Source organism: Alosa sapidissima, chromosome 17 (assembly GCF_018492685.1).
Source record: "Alosa sapidissima isolate fAloSap1 chromosome 17, fAloSap1.pri, whole genome shotgun sequence".
NCBI lineage: Eukaryota > Metazoa > Chordata > Actinopteri > Clupeiformes > Clupeidae > Alosa > Alosa sapidissima.
The window spans coordinates 9,123,104-9,140,177 of record NC_055973.1 but is presented as its reverse complement, the minus strand read 5'-3'; the positions used below and the strand labels follow the sequence as shown (position 1 = coordinate 9,140,177).

Here is a 17,074-nt window from a genome sequence, read left to right as displayed (position 1 = left end):
AGTAGCGAGCTAGCTCTCTGTTTTGTTTGAAAGTCAACAGAAGTGACGTCACCCAGCATCGCTTAGAGCACCTTTAAAAAAAGCTATTTGAATAATATGGATAGGAAGAATCAATTAAAAGAATGTAGCTATTTGCATACGTTTTATGTTAATTTCTGTTCATTTTCATTAGAATTCTTAATTGTTTATACAATACCTTTGAGCCATGAAAGGGCCACAGGTGCGGATCTGGCATTAAACCAAAGCCTCCTCCTACTGGGGGAGCTGAGGTGCACTGAGCCAGGTCACCTCCACGGGGACCTCTGTCTCTGTGGCCACTATTAGATTAAGTCCGATCAGTAGCTGATGCAGCGGAGTACAGCTAGCCAGCCACACAAGAGTAGATATCACTACTGTGATGTTGTAGCTGAAATTCTGACATCAAAACACTGCCATAGGGTTCAGTTCCTTCAGTCCCTTCAGACATACACAGGAAAAAATCATAAATATGAAATGTATTTATAGTCCGGCAGCCATGGGGTCAGACCTGGTTTTGTCGGTTAAAGTGTTTTTTTTTTTTTGCAAGTCTTGTAGACTAGGGGTATCTAAGATTTAGGAGGGTGCCCAGTGATATCCCTTGGGCAATTTTGTATATTAACCCTTTCTTGTTCAATGTATTGAATACAAGGAGAGACACTACAGGTGAATAGGGTAAAAAAATGAACTAGCAGATATCACTATGAAACTTCCCAGTTGATTACCTACATTATAGGGGTGTAACGCTTCATGTATTCGTATTGAACCGAAACGGTACGGGCGTCACGGTTCGGTGCATGAATTTACACGGAGAATACACGGTATAAAAAAACATAAAACTCGTGTGCGTATTAATTAATGTCATGCGCAATTACTGTTAAGTAGCGAGAGTTACAGGAGTTCTTTAGCGACACCTAACGCTAATCTGTAGCCTCGCCTTAGCTCTGAAGCTCTGATTGGCGCCTATGTTTTTTTTGTCAGGTCGTTGGTCGAGTCAGTCAGTCAGTCAGAGATAGTAGCACTAAGGTGGCGACACACATTAGAGGATCCGCTGGTCTCTTCGCAAGTTTGAGAACTTCAGTTACAGTAGTACAGGCGAGAGAGTGGTGGATAAGAAACTGTGTGTCGGCGTTGTTCAGCAGTTGTTGGGTATGTGAGTGGAAATATATGCTACACATGTTCGAAGCAATCACCCAGATGATGTAGGCTACCAATCACCGAAATGAGAAAAAAAAAAACTTCCCCTGCGCTTCACCAGCCTTTGGATACACATACAAATAGAGCCAAAACCTATGGCTTAAATTAAATTATTTCGTAATGACAGAAAGCCATGTAAATCGCGTGGTAATTACCTTTATGTTGGGGTAACTTGTAACTTCTCACATGAGGAGCTGGTAGTGTTAAGTGCATAGACACTAAGTGTCAACGCTAACCAGGCTAATAAACAAACCATGCTACGGTGAGTTAACGTCGAAGGGCAAAGTCATGTGACTTCTAGTTGTAGTCTGTTTATGAAATGAAAGGAGCAATTTCGTTTTTTAAAAGAAGGCAAAATAGTGTGATATTTTCACAGTTAGTAGGCTAGATTATTACTGTACACACACTGAAAAATATTGAGGCAAATTGTAGACCCTTCCATATACAACTAAACACAGATGTTGAAGGTCTTGCTTAAGTGGATTTTTAAAAATCATTATTCTATGTAATTTGCACTTTCAGAAATAAGAGATGCTGTAGGCCTATTTTAAGTTTTATAGCTGATTGTCTTATTTTGTTTACAACTTACAGATGGAGTCTGGGTACTTATTGTACTGTTTAGCCTGCATCTTACACACTTCAGGCTGTTGCAGATAGCTCAGGGAAGAGACTGTATGACACTAGGTGGTACAGCATGATACATGCACAATAAAAAAAAAATAGCTTTCTGCATTTTTGGTTTTGCTTTTCCCTCCATTGTACCAAACTCGTACCGAACCGTGATGTCGGAACCGAGGTATGAACCGAATCGTGACTTCTGTGTACCGTTACACCCCTACTACATTAATATGGAAAAAATGTATTAAAAGTTATCTGAAATGTAAATAGGCAAATTAGGCATAATCTAATTAAATATGTGCTGATTTGCATAAACTTAAAAAATAAAAATCTGAACATTGGATGATGCCGGGTACAAAATTACTTTACTTTTTCATTGTGTTTACATATTAGATGAAAAGTCTTTTACACAGGAAATTTGTATTAGAAGTTTCTGTAAATGTTGAATATGAAAAAGCCCAATGTGCCAAAATCATGAAAAAATAGGATATGCCTCTAATTTCAAGATGAGTACTCATATTAAATGCAAATCAACTCAAATAAAATGTAATAAAATACAGTGGTCTGTGTAATCACTGTACTTCATGCATTCAAATTTGGTCAATATAACCCTTTACTAAGTGAATTAATACATTTCCATATTTCAGATAATGCCAGTCAGGGAGCCATGGGATCAGACCTGTTTTGTGGGTTATTTATTTATTCATTTTTGCTTAGACTTGTTGACTTGGGGTGGCTCTTTAATATTTAGGAGGGTGCCAAGTGATATCCATTGGGCAATGTCCTACATTAACCATTAAAGCCCTATGTGCCAAAATCATGAAAAAAAATAAGAAAAGCATATCAAAAGCAAATCAACTCAAATAGAATGTACTAAAATACAGTTTGCAGTGTGATAGTTATTCAGACAATACTTCATGCATTCAAATTGGGAAAATGTAACCCTTTTCTATGTCAAATAATGAATTAATAATTTCAGATATCGCCTGTAATAATTCTGAATATGTACACTTTTCCTCTAGTATTAGTTCTGATAATTGTCCAGTTCTGGCTCATCCTAACCTAAAACATGCAGAGAGCATTGTGCAAGGCACTATTAACCTGGCAACTGCATCTGTTAGAGCTACAAGCATTTTCTGGTAGACTGGTTTGGCTCAGTAACGAATCAATTAATCTTTTTTTTCAATTGGCAGTTGAATTTCCAACTGAAGTTATTAAAAATTAATATTTTCTTTTTGAATAATGAGTTTAGGCTCTGAGCATAGACTACTACTGCAATAAAGAATAAAAAATAAATTAATATTTTATACAAATTAGAACAGTAGAACAGACACCCTGTAGAAATCAGCTAATAGAGGGCATTGTAGGCTAACGGTAGTCATTTACATAGCTGTGCAGTAAGTTCTTTTAGTCCCTCCACTCAGCGGCCATATTGTAACACTTTTTGGGGACTTATCGGGCATCTATTTCAGTGTGTGCAAGACTTCACAACACCAACCTTGCTCCAGCAGCGAGATCACAACACATGATTGGCACGATGTATTCACAACACACCACATGATTGGCACAATGTATTCACATGTTGACTTTTTTGCAGCGGAAGGGGCAGGATATGTGTAGACAACTGCCATATTGGCATTACAAACTAACCCCATGCATTTCTATGGAGCATGTTTTGAGTGCTGTGACTCCTTATTAGAAAGTCTCTGGTAAACCTCCAACCACACCTAAGAGACGTGCTAGTGAGAGATGCTAGCACATAGCACCCATGGATTACTTTCCTCTCCCACTCTGAGAATGAAATCTGCACTTCAGAAGCACCTACATACACCAAACTTTCCAGTCTTATACTTAACTATTTAGAAGGCTTCTACAGAGGGGTTTATTGATTTTCTGATTTACGGAATAACTAAAAGAGATATCGAAAATTCCCTGTGTAAAAGATGTTTTTATCTAATATGTCAACACAATAAAAAAATAAATGTTGAACCTAGCTTCATTCAATGTTTGTTTTTAGTTTATGCAAATCAGCACATATTTAATTAGATGATGCCTAATTTCCATATTTAATCTTTATATTACAGATGATGTAAGTAATCAACTGTGGAAGTTTCATAGTGATATCTGCTAGTTAATTCTTTTACCCTATTCACCTGTTGTGCCTCGCCTTATATTCAACACATTGGACAAGAAAGGCTTAATATCGAGAATTGCCCAAGGGATATCACTGGGCACCCTCAAATCTTATTGAGTTACCCCTTTGCAACAAGAAACGGCAAAAAAAAACTTTAACCGACAAAACCAGGTTCACTTAAATTATGGCATTTGGCTGCCGGACTATTAGGAGTTTTTTTTGGTTGTTTGTTTTGTTTTGTTTTTTTGTCTTTGGTATCTCTCTGTTGACCGTGTGTGTGTGTGTGTGTGTGTATAAATAAGTGAATTGCTTGTGCTTGTCCTTGGCGTGAGGAGGAAGGTAAAGGTGGAGAATTAGATTGAGGCTGGCACAGGCTCTCCTAACTCTGCTCTCTCGCCACCCTCCCCCCACACAGCACGTTTGTCCAACAGCAGGAGCAAATCAACACTTGGCAACATGCACTCACTCGTGTGTGTGTGTGTGTGTGTGTGTGTGTGTGTGTGTTGGGGAGAGTATGTGTGTGTTTTAACTTGTTTATGAATGCTTATGTGTAATAGTAATTGTATGTGTCTGTGTTGGTAAGGGACAGAGGGGGGGGTTAGTGTGTTTTAACGTGTGTGTGTGTGTGTGTGTGGTGCATGCACGTGTGTTTATAGTAATAACCAGTGAGAGCCCATTGCTCGTTCTAAGTCGAGCTGCTCGGGGATCTCACAGGCCATCTGGAGGTCCGTCCACCACTCTGGTGGGAGTGTAATTCTCTTCGTTCATTAAAACTCCTCTTCTCCTCTTCTCTACTCCCTCTCTCTCTTTACCTCTCCTTCACCTCCTCCTCTGTCCTCCCCCCTCTTTGCTCTTGCCCCCCCCACACCATCTCCTCTCTTCTTCCCACTGCTCCTCTGCTTTCTTCCTCCACCTCTTCCCTCTTTCACTCCTCTCCTCTCACTCTGTGTCCTTTACTCTTTTCTCATTATCATCCTCTTCCTCTCTCCTCTGAACTTCTCCACTCTTCTACTCTTTATCATGCCCTTCTCTCCCTTTCCTTTCTTCCCTCTCTTTATCTCTCCTCCTCTCCTCTCCTCTCTGTCTCTGTCCAGATAACGGGACATGGACTCAGCTGTGGTTGGTGTCGGACTACCATGAGCATGGCTCTCTGTTCGATTACCTGAACAGGTACACTGTGACGGTGGAGGGCATGATCAAGCTGTCGCTGTCCACTGCCAGCGGTCTCGCACACCTGCACATGGAGATCGTCGGCACTCAAGGTAAGGACACAGCACTGTGTATCTGTGCGTGCGTGCAGAGTTCAGCTGACAGTTGAACACCTCTTCTGTTCTCTGATGATGAAAAGGAAAGGCAGGGCATCCTGTCACTATATGAATACCCCCCCTACACACACACACACACAGTTTTTTGTTCTTTGAAAACCACTATAGACTGAATCACCACTGTGACAAAACATGCTCTGATTTAATCACCTGAAACTATTCTTATATAGATGCATATTTATTTAAAACCCAGCTTTCTCTCTAATCAAAAGCACTTTTTAGATTGTTCTTGTGTGTAAAGATGTTTATACACACACACACACACACACACACACACACACACACTGTGAGACTTTACAGTAAATTGTTGTTTTTCATCTGAAATTCAGGGGAAGTTGAGAAATATCATGAATCACATGACTGACATGCTGGCAATGCAATACTGCGCGCGGCCAAAACATTCTTCTGCTGTAATGTGGTTTCCCAGCAGATGTAGCTTTGTAAACATCAGGAAGTTGTAATACTACTGGTTACACATATGTGTGTCGATAGATAATACGTATATGAATTGTTCTTTAAGATGTACATTTGCATTAATATGTATATTGATGGTTATATTACTGGTGAAGAGAGACCTGGCGTTAATGCAAGTGGGAATATTTCCCACTTTTGTGCATATGGGTTGAAAACATATTTTTATTTTGCATTATTTTGATTTTGACTTTTATTTCCATTGTTTTGTTATGTCATTAGGGTAAATCAGCCTTTGTGTTCCTCTGATTGTGCATGAAATGTTGATATGATGAATAGATGAATAGTAGGCAGACGCCATGGAGACTATTCGGTTGAACTCTAAAACTAAGGAAACTATTCTATTGAAAAGAACTTATTTTTATGATGATAAGGGTTGATTTGTTATAAAGTGACGCATATGGCTACTTTCAGGAACACCATATCCACCCTATTTTCATGGTTTTGATCGGTTGTGTTGGTCATTAATTTGGGTGATGGAATGTTCATACATCGAGAAACAAGCACAACTGCCGTTTTCACCTGCTGCTCATTCTAGCTGCTCATTCTCATTCTAATTGCAAGGCTGGTTTTCCGCCTGTGGGGCGCTGCCAGCTATGCTAGGTGCACGATTCTCCCCATTACAAGTTTGTTTACCATCAAAATGACTACATTTTTTACCTTAATATAACCGCGCCATAGTGCTGCTTTAAAACATTTGGAGCAGGTGGTTGGTTCTCTTGCATTTGAGTTTTCAACTGATCTAACCTTACATAGACGAGACACCATATTCTCCCACAAGCATCCATCGAACACTCAGGCCAAACTTAGCGTTGCGGAAATATCACATACTGTACTTCCAGCTGTGCTGTTGGTGGAGATGAGTCCGTTGGCTCTTTATCTAGATATCTTTTTTATAGATTTTTAGACAAAAACTCCATAATATAGATTTTTAGACAAAAACTCCATAATACCACTTTAAGCCCCAACAAAGCCCCAGCACCTTCATTTACCATCTCTCTCTCTCTCACTCTCTCTCTCTCACACACACACACACACACACACACACACACACACACACACACACACACACACACACACGCAAACACGCACACATCCCTGCAGAACGATTCCTCTGCCAGGCATCAGATAGATCTTAATCTTAATCCCCACTCAGCCCGGAGCGCACACTGTGTCTCCCTGCAGGCCGCTCCAGCCAGATACCTGTTATCTCCCATAATGAGAATCTAGATCAACCATCACCAGGCCTAACGTGGTGCCGTCCGTGTGTGTGTTTGTGTTTGAAACTTTAAGCGCTTTCAGATATTACCTCCGGAGTATATGAGGAGGTTTGTCAAACGGAGGTCCTACCCTTCGGATGATTCAGATATGATGCTAACCTGCGGACCTTATACTGACCTTATACGGACCTATGTGTGAACGACATACACGCACATTACAGAATGTCCGTGTGGTTGTCGAGTGAGGGGTGGGGGCTTGTAGAGTTCACAAGAGGCGAGATATGACGCAGAATATATGCGGCCGCTGTCACAGCTGCTGTTTGTTTACAAAGTGTATGCATTATGTAGGCTAAAGAAGAAAAATCTATTGTGCGTAGGCTAATACTTGAAGTAGTCACGTAAGTGCGCACTTGAAATTGACCTACATGTGTGCTTCGAATAAACACATTTATTTGTTTTCATCGTTATGTAGCAGAATTACTTGGCTATGGAACCCCAAATCTGGTTTGCGTTGGAGAGCATGCACAAACTTTATGGTAGCCTACCAGCCAATTCAGTAGGCTAACTCAAGACTTCAAGGCCATCATATACAACGTTTTTAAGCAACAAACAAAATACTAACATAACAGTGAAGTGGTTTGTTTTTTCATGGTTTATTTTTCCAAAAGCATCCTCTCCCCATGTGTCTATTACATTTACGGAGCTTGGAACAAAGTTGGGTTTTCTTCGTTTTCATTTTCTCTAGGCATATTTATGCTCAACAAATATCAGCAAGCTCAGCAGTGGTCATGAGAAGGCTATCAATGAACCGAAAACCGACCGTGTTGGCTAAAAATTTATTAAATACTCCTGTTATTGTCGTGAATGACGTCGCTGTAGGCTACTGCCTTTTCAGCGCCTTCTGCTTATGATGATTTGGTCTTTTGAATTTCATTTGGCCTTGCGATGCAGTTGTAGGCTACATAAACATGTATCTTGCCGTTCCCTTCATGTGTTCTATCACAATGCTGTCTGCCCTCATGGACAGTAGCTCCGTGATGTCTGCATCTTTCCAGGTCGGAGATTTTCTGGACAGCACTAGCCTATGCCACTCCGTCATAACACTGGCATTTAAGTCAGATTTAACCACATGGACGCACGAAAGAAACGTCACCGACACGCCCTCTAAAGGTGTGAATTTTAACCGCATGTTCTACTCTTCGTTGACACAGTACATTTATATAATGTCCGGAGGAAATACTAGGGGGGAGTACTAGAACAACCGGCTAAATTCGGACTTCCATATGACCGGTTATGTCGTTCAGATATACGGCCCCACCGTTTAACATCCGCAGAACCTCCGGTCTTACACGTATGTCTGAAAGCGCTTTGTGTGTGTGTGTAAGAGAGAGAGTGTATGTGTATTTGTGTGCGTCAGCAGTACACTACAAAAGTGCAAGCCATGACATTTTGCCTCTGCTTGCCAAATCTGAACCCACATCGGGCTTTAAGTTCAACGGACCACTTATCTAGTTTTGCAGTGTACCCCTTGTGCCTACGTGTGTGTACGTGTTTTGTTGTATAGGCTGGCTGTGTGTGTGCATGCGTGTGTGCACTGTGGCGCGAGTGTATTTGAGTTTATTGCAGCAGAGCCGTGTGGTGCAGAGTGGCAGGGCTGCAGTGGTACCCAGTTCTTTGATTAATAGTGTGTTCCTTCTGTCAAACTGTCTGCGAGTCTCCACCCATGCCCTGTGCTAGCCTGATGCATCTGTGCATGCATATACACACTCACATACATACATAACAGACACATGAACATGAATTAACAACACACATTTGTGCACTTGCATTGACACACACACTCCCTCAAATGTGCTTTGTATCCTATAGACACACACCCAAACGCACACAAACAGGTACATGTGTGTTGCCGTCAAGTTTGTGTTGCGCTGTGTGTGTGTGTGTGTGCGCCTATATGTTTGGGTTTTGAGGGTTTGTTTCTGTGTGTTGATGCAAGTTGTATGTATGTGTGTGTGTATGTGTTTTTTTGTGTTTGCCAATATGTTTGGGTTTTGAGGGTTTGTTTCTGTGTGTTGATGCAAGTTGTATGTACGTGTGTGTGTGTGTGTGCGCGCATGTGTTGAATCCCTGTGAGTGAGCGATAGTGTGTCAGAGTGAAAGGGTGTGTTCTGGAGGCAAATGGTTGTGTTTTGGCGTTCCCATCTGGAGGAGATGGTAAATTGGGCTGCAGGGCTGTTATTTGGATCCCTCATCGTTCACCTGCCCCATCTCTCCAAGCGTGAGACTGCCGTTCTTCACAACTGTCTGAGCTCTTATTACCCCCCCCCCCCCCCCCCACACACACACACACACACACACACACACACACTAAACTTCTTGTCTCAGTCGCTAATTTTGTTGAGTTATTTTTATTTATTTGTTTATTTTTTAATAGTAGTAGTCTTTTTCTGGTTTTGATGTTCCGTTTAACTCTCTCTCTTTCCTGGTCTTTATGGTATTATATATCTAAATCAATCTCTCTTTGTTTTTCCACTATTGCTCCAACACTCCTTGTCCATGATCTACCATATTTATGTCCAAGTAGGAGTGGGAGTGTGATGGGGCCTCTAATTGCCATTCGGGAGGGCCAGACCTGAAAAGCTTTTTTTTGTACTTTCATACATTTTATTTAGTATAACAAACATCACTGTATACTTGTTATATGATGTTTGTGTTTTGTAAACTTAGTTTATTGTACATTGTAGGCCTAAACCCATTCCCCTTGGGTTCTTATAAATTCATATAAATGTACATATTTAGAAATGCAATTTTTTTATTTACACAATACTTACTTAAACAACACAAGATAATGTTGCTCTATCTGTAGCATGTACAAGAATTTACAAGTTCAAAAACAAATCCTTGTCCTTCTGCTGATGGGGATAGGTGTAAATATTTTTCAAACCTCAGGGGCTTTATTGCCTTCTATTGTCTGCACCCTAATAATGTCTGTCCTCCCTTGTCTGTCTGTCTGTCTGTGTGTGCAGGTAAGCCAGCCATCGCTCACCGAGACCTCAAGTCCAAGAACATTCTGGTGAAGAAGAACGGAACCTGCTGCATCGCCGATCTGGGCCTTGCCGTGCGCCATGACTCGGCCACCGACACCATCGACATCGCGCCCAACCACCGAGTGGGCACCAAGAGGTAACGGACAGTGGGAATGAGCAAGAGAGAGTTTTAATTAAAACCGGAATATGCATTTGCAAGGAAATAGCATATAGCATAGCCTTGAGTGCAAGCTCACTGTCAAAGTCGCTACTGACTTGGCTCAAAATATCATTAGACTTCAGTGGTCTCTGCAAACAAACCAAAGTATTTTTGAACTTTTATAAGTATACAGAAAGGGTATTAAAAAGTGACTGTTTTGCAGTTACATTAACACTACCATTACAAAACATCACCATAAGTTTATTTCACACCATAAAATCTGAATGACAACATCGACACATAAATTATAATGATAATGACAAGAGGAATGATATTGTTAGGATCACATTCAGAGCGATTTTGAGAACGATGAAAAGATGACAATCAGAATACCTCAAATTTTAGACATCACATTCATCAACACGAGACTTTCCTTATCGTTGGTCAGTGTGGACGCTCATATACCGGTAGTCATAGTGATAGTTGTATTTTGTAGTTATTGTTTCTAGTTCCTTTAGAACAAAATGCTGTAGGCTACAAAACAAACAAGTTGAATAGCTAGCATTTTCCAATAAGATGAACTCACTCTTACAGGTCAGGTTTTGCTGCTCCTGCTGCTACTGTCTTTATGTGTCCTTGCTGTGTCCATCAGCTGATACATCAGTGCTTAATATAGCTAAATCTGATAGGTTAATGATATCCCTCCATCAGTATCTTAGCGTGCTATTGGTTCCACAGATATAGCAGCCTGCTGTATTTACCTGTCAATTTAACAAACTTTAGACTGATTTTGGAAAATGTACAAGATTGTGAGTGCCAACTCTGCAACAACTCTGATGAATAATAAAATATTCTTCATAGTGTAAGAAATCCAGGTCTTCCCTCAATGGGGATCATTCATTTGTAAAACTAAATAAGATGTGTGACCTCGACCAACCTCCTATTATGATGCATTCATCAGACACTGATGCATGTCGCATTAAAATTTGCATCAACTAATTGCTACCACGTCGCTAGCACAAAGATAGCAGTGTTAACTGTTTTACTGCCGAAATCAAACAATGAAAATCTGCCACTTCTGCTGCTGTGTAATGCCCACTTACTAGTAGAACTATGTAAGCACAGACTTTAGCAATTTCAGGGTGATCTTTGACAGGTGCAGGCGAACAGAATTTTGACATGACTACTCGCATTAGTACTTTGTTGCCATAATGTTTCGACTATGTTTCTTATTTGGTGCTTTAGGCTTGTTCTGGGCATGTGCTATCAAACAGCAACCCAACAAAAATATAAATCTACTAACAAGCCCTACCTATAACCTAATCCCCCCTTAACTCATGTGTTCATGCTCATGACTTAACGACTTTACCATTTGTCTCTAATGGTTTTTCTGTGTTTTACCATATGGCTGTCTAAGCCGCCATTTTGTCTGGTAACAGCTGTCAGGAGCTGAGGCAGCTGTTGTTTGTAGCGTAGGTGCCATCTTAAGGTGATACCAACAGGGCAGCCAACAGGGAGAATGAAGGCATCATGAGAATCAATGTGTGTGTGTTAGTGTGCGCACATACGTGTAAGTGTGTGTGTGCGCATGTGTTTGAGAGCGAGAGAGTCTGTGTGTGAGTATGCATGCCTGTGTTGATGTGGTCATTGGCTGGTTGGTATGTGTGTGTAGGTGTGTTCGTCTGTGTGTCTGAGAGTGTCTGAAAGAGATTGTGTCTGGGTATGTGTATGTTTGGGCTAGCGAATTGGGCTTGAATTTCCCCTTGGGGATCAATAAAGTATCTATCCTTCTATCTAGCAAGTAGATGAGCGCTTTTGTAATAGTGCTTGTGTGTGACTGAGAGATGGCAAGAGTATGAGTCATCACTGCTGAAATTCCCCCCTCATACAAATGCACTGTTTCCTCAGTGCAGGCGCGGAGCTCTGTTCCACATTACTGAGCCCCCCCCCTCCCAAGTTCACTTAGGCTCTCACACACACACACACACACACACACACACACACACACACACACACACACACACACACACACACACACACACACTTTGTTTTTCTATGAGGAATTTTAAAGACACTCACCCGGTCAGAATATTTCTATCTCGCAAGTCTACCACTTTTTAATGCAGTTTTTCCGAAATGTTGTCTGCATTGACAATATCAAGGTTGGAACTGTTGAGAGTGAGACTTTTATTCTAAGCAAAGAATAGTGTCCACCCCACCTCATCCATGACAGGGGCCTAGTATTATGAGAAATGTTATTCAATCTTGTAACGCTTCTATAAATTCTAATAACACTTGTTTTGTAAGAACACTGAATTGCTTTAAATCTTTTAGTGCGCTTTTACACTATTACACTTTTGCTACCATAATTTACAGTCATTAACAGTAGGCTCAACACTAAGATGTGTAGCCTATTGTTTCCATATGCTCAACCTTAGTTAGCTATTGTTGTCATCCAGGAGCTTTTAAAACCTTGTCTAGGTTGTTTACGGGACGAATGAATTGCTGTACCAGTGTGTGCACTCTGGTTCTGTTTTTAGGCTCCCTTTAGACCAACTTTATTTAAGACAAGGGAGCTGTTTTCGCTGTTTCCTGTAAATTGGGCAAGATGTGAAAAAAAACAGAGAAGAGAAGAAAAACAATCTGTTAACATTGTATATACCTGCTCTCTCAGATTCAATTCCACCGAAAGGAAAACAGCCAGGTTTTTTCTTTTTTGCTGGATGAATTTGTTTTGACTTTCTTTTAATGTATTCATATGTCTAATTACTTTTGACAGAGTTTGGTGCTGAAAAACAAACTCGGGGCCGTCTTTCTGATCTATCTTTTCCACAGCGAAACTTCCTCGTAGGCAGACATATTTGCATAAAGATTCACATTATTCACGGGCAAAATCTGAAGCGAGTCACGGGACCGCTTTGTACCAAGGGGAGCATTTCGCCTTCCTCAGAAGTTTACAGCAATTATTTGCTCTAATGTTTCAGCCAGAAAAAAAAAAATCATTGCCTCGTTTTATTGGGCTAATTATATTTGGCTGATAATATTCTTTCCCTCAACAGGTATATGGCCCCGGAGGTCCTGGATGATTCAATAAATATGAAGCATTTTGAGTCGTTCAAGAGGGCAGATATCTACGCCATGGGCCTTGTGTTCTGGGAAATCGCCAGCAGGTGTTCGATTGGTGGTACGGTCGAAGGCATTAGCTATATTTACCTCCCCTTATTTTGTTTGATTGATTTTCTGTGTGGTGAATTGTTATGGTTTATTAACTGTCTGCAATTCAAAAAATGAATGAAGCCACCAGAATTGGCTTAATTCACCAAGTGCAAGCATTTGTCTCTTTTCATTAGTGCTCCTCAAGACTATACTGTATATAATATGCAGACAATGAACTAGCGTTGAACACAACTAGCGTTGGGAAATTTTATCTGACTGAGATTGCTATTGCAATTTGTTTTGCGGTATCATTTTTGAGAGTCTAGCTTTAGTTCAATATTCACTATATAATATATTCCTTGACTCTGAAACAGTCATTTGCTTACACTTTTTGGGTGAGACCAGCACTACCTCAATAGGTTACAATAGGTTTTTCATAGTGCCTTTGTTTGTTTTTTGTACATCACTTCTGATAAACCCAAAATACTGGTAAATAATCATAGTGGCAAGCTGTGAGCTAAATTGCAACTTTCTCAATTTGCTTATTGCATTTGTTGAAATTGCGATTCTAATTAAAAGTCGATTAGATGTATTGATGATTCAATTAAAAATCGATTAGATGAATTTTAGATAAAGATAATACATTTTTGATTAGATAATACATTTTAGAATGCAACAATAGCGGCACACAGGCAGTTACACTGTGAGCAGAGAATTTAGGCTCTTCCTCACCTGTTCCCAGGTATCCATGAAGACTACCAGCTGCCCTACCATGACTTGGTGCAGTCAGACCCCTCAGTGGAGGAGATGCGTAAGGTGGTGTGTGAGCAGAAACTTCGACCCAACATTCCTAACAGGTGGCAGAGCTGTGAGGTGAGTCCCGTCTTATCTTAACTTGATGTCCTCATAGCCCCACACGCCCCCCAAACACACACACACACACACACACACACACACACACACACACACACACACACACACACACACACACACACACAGTCACATGCATACAAACATGCCTTCAAAACGTCTTGTTTCTGCTTATTGTTGTGCACCATGCCCCAACTTGCCTCATCTATGTTTGTCAAACCAGTGTTTCATTATGGAGAGCACGCAGTCCTCTGGCTCCTCCTCTGACAATGCAGTGTGTGTTTTCTAAGACGCTGCCTAACTGTCGCCAGGGGCAATAGCAAGAGTGGAGCAGTCGCCTCCCTCCTCTCCTGGTGTAATCACATTACCATGGTCGCCCCAGCTGCCACCGCTGCCGCGTCCAGAGGGAGCAGCGGGCGTGTGTTTTGAGACCGAACAGGAACACATTATTGGAATTCTCTCTTTCGTGGTCTACTCCAATGACAGAATAAAAACCACAAACAGCAATCCCACAGGACTCCATGACGTTATTACGAGCGCATGGTTTCACCCTCCTACTCTTCCTCAGGTTACCAACTCTTCTCCAGGGAATAGTCAACCCTGTGTCCGACAAGGCTCTGATGAGGCCCAGATTTGGCTCTGATGAGGCCCAGATTTGGCTCAGTTTGAGCCTAGAGTTGGGTGCTGCGTGGGCGAGCAGATAATGAGAAAATATTTAATGGGAGCTATTTGGTGCATCCATTTCCCAACCTGTGCAGGCAACTCCCATCTCTCCAAAGACAATCAGCCTTGCATTGTTATTAGGAGCATATCTTACTGCCATTCAGCTTCCTCCCAGGTGTTATGTGCCTTACTCAATGGATGCAACAAACAAGAAGGACACTTTGTCATTTAAGAGAAAAAATGGCAAGATGTATTTAAGGCAAAATGCCAGTGACATCGCAGCATCCACTTGGATGGCTACTGGATCAACAACGAAGTGGCAAATTAAAATATCCAAACAAAAAAAAAAACAGCAAAAGCAAACAAAATCCCAACAAAAATGCCCTTGTTTTACAACAAGAAAAGAAGAGGTCTTAAAGAGACTTTGGAAAAAGTCTGATAAAAGTCTGGACTTTTATTTTGGGAAAAGGACAGGCCCCCCTGGACAAACCTCAGTCCTTCCTCAGCGCTCCCCATCAGTCTTGCTGGACACTGCACATCGTGCTGGAGACCAAACATTTTCACCTCCCCTCTCATGGTGTCGTCTTTATGGCCCCAGAGAGGACGCAATTAGATTAGTCCTGACCCACAGTTATACTAAAACCCCATAATCTAATCTTAGCCAGAGAAGACTAGCTCTGGAGTTCCTCAACTTGTGTGTGTGTGTGTGTGTGTGTGTGTGTGTGTGCGTGTGTGTGCATCTACCAGCACGGGACACAAACAGCGATTGAAAAAGTATCCCAAATCGAAATGCAGGGTACTTTGTCATTTGTGGAAAGAAAAGGAAACAATTATCCATTTTCCATTAACTCAGCCAACAAAATGTTTGTAAAAAAATGGCAATAAAAAATATGTTTTTTATTCGTTTACTAAAAGAATGTACAGATTAATTGCAGACTTTCACAGAATGGCAAATTACTGTAATTTGTCATACTTAAGACAGATTTTGTGGGTGCTAGAAAAGCAGTCTAATTAATCTAGTATATCCCCACTTGTGGGGAGTTATGCATAGAGGCTAAATTAACTGGTCACGCACAGATCATAGAGGACAGACAGTCTTTATTCAAGACCTACTTGTGGATTTAAAAAGTGTGTCTGTTTAAAAAGTCACAGAATTTTATAGACAACTTTTTATCGTGTTGTCATGTACAGGTTATGGGAAATGCCTCTGGGAAGCTGCAGTTTTTAGCTCTTTGAAGCTCATTGCAAAGGTCACAAGTGAAATGAACAAATACATTTGCTTCTTGTGTGTTTTTGTTATTTAGTCTATTTATTTTCACCTTCTACCAAAAGAGAAAGCAAGAGTAAGCTCATCAGCCTTGTGGCTTCATTAGACTGCATAATCACTTTTCAAAACGTTTCTTATTAAGTAATCACTACAATAAACAACAAAAAACTTTTTTTGTTAATGAAGGGAGAAATAATAATTCATTGTTTTCGCTCCACCTAAAGCTGTGGCAGCCACCTAGCCAACCCCCACCTCAAACACACATATGTGCATGCACACACATACTCATAAACACACACACACACACACACACATTCTTTCATGTCTGGTCCTCACCTCAGACTAGACAGGTCTAGTTGGGTAGAAATATTTTGCTACTTTGTCATGTGGGCTTCACCAGAGCACTGGCACTTCCTGTGGCCTCTTATCTCCCTGTAGACGCAGGCTAATGAGCATGAGTACATTCCTCTGGCGTGCAAGATGAATCTGCAAATAATCATGACTGTGCCATTCTTCTCACATAAAACTGGTGTCTGTAGGACCTCTTAGGAGAGGAGATGGAAGTCGGGGAGTTTAGGCAGCTCCTAATGATTTTAATTGTCTTTATTGGAATAGGAAAGGATGTAACCCCCCCCCCCCCCCCTTTTTTTTCCCCCAATGGCTGGGGAGGAGCTGTTATTTTCCTTTTCTGTTAAATCAGAAAGGAAAAAAATATTTTGTCTGTGTGTGTGCGTGCATGAACAGTAATGTCTGTGGCGTTTGTGCTTTAATGTGTGCCTGTGTGTTTGTGTGGTTGTTTTGGGTGTGGAGCTCTTTCTTATTTCACCTTCACCGCTTGGCTGCCAGTCTTCAACTGTCAGTGAAACTGCCTTTTTGTTTTGAGCCCGCAGTTGTGAAATATTTCATGATTGCAGCTTGATACAGCAGGCTTTCTAAATGGTTCCCACAGTAG

At 41.0% G+C, this 17,074-nt stretch overlaps 1 protein-coding gene across 1 annotated transcript in view; it reads left to right on the top strand.

The window, feature by feature from the left end:
- Window positions 1-17,074, top strand: part of tgfbr1b (transforming growth factor, beta receptor 1 b) — a 52,079-nt gene that overhangs the window by 31,559 nt on the left and 3,446 nt on the right. The window contains exons 5-8 of the mRNA XM_042067737.1: window positions 5,059-5,226; window positions 10,007-10,163; window positions 13,226-13,350; window positions 14,065-14,195. Of these exons, the coding sequence (XP_041923671.1) occupies window positions 5,059-5,226; window positions 10,007-10,163; window positions 13,226-13,350; window positions 14,065-14,195 (581 nt within the window). The remainder of the gene's footprint in view (window positions 1-5,058; window positions 5,227-10,006; window positions 10,164-13,225; window positions 13,351-14,064; window positions 14,196-17,074) is intronic.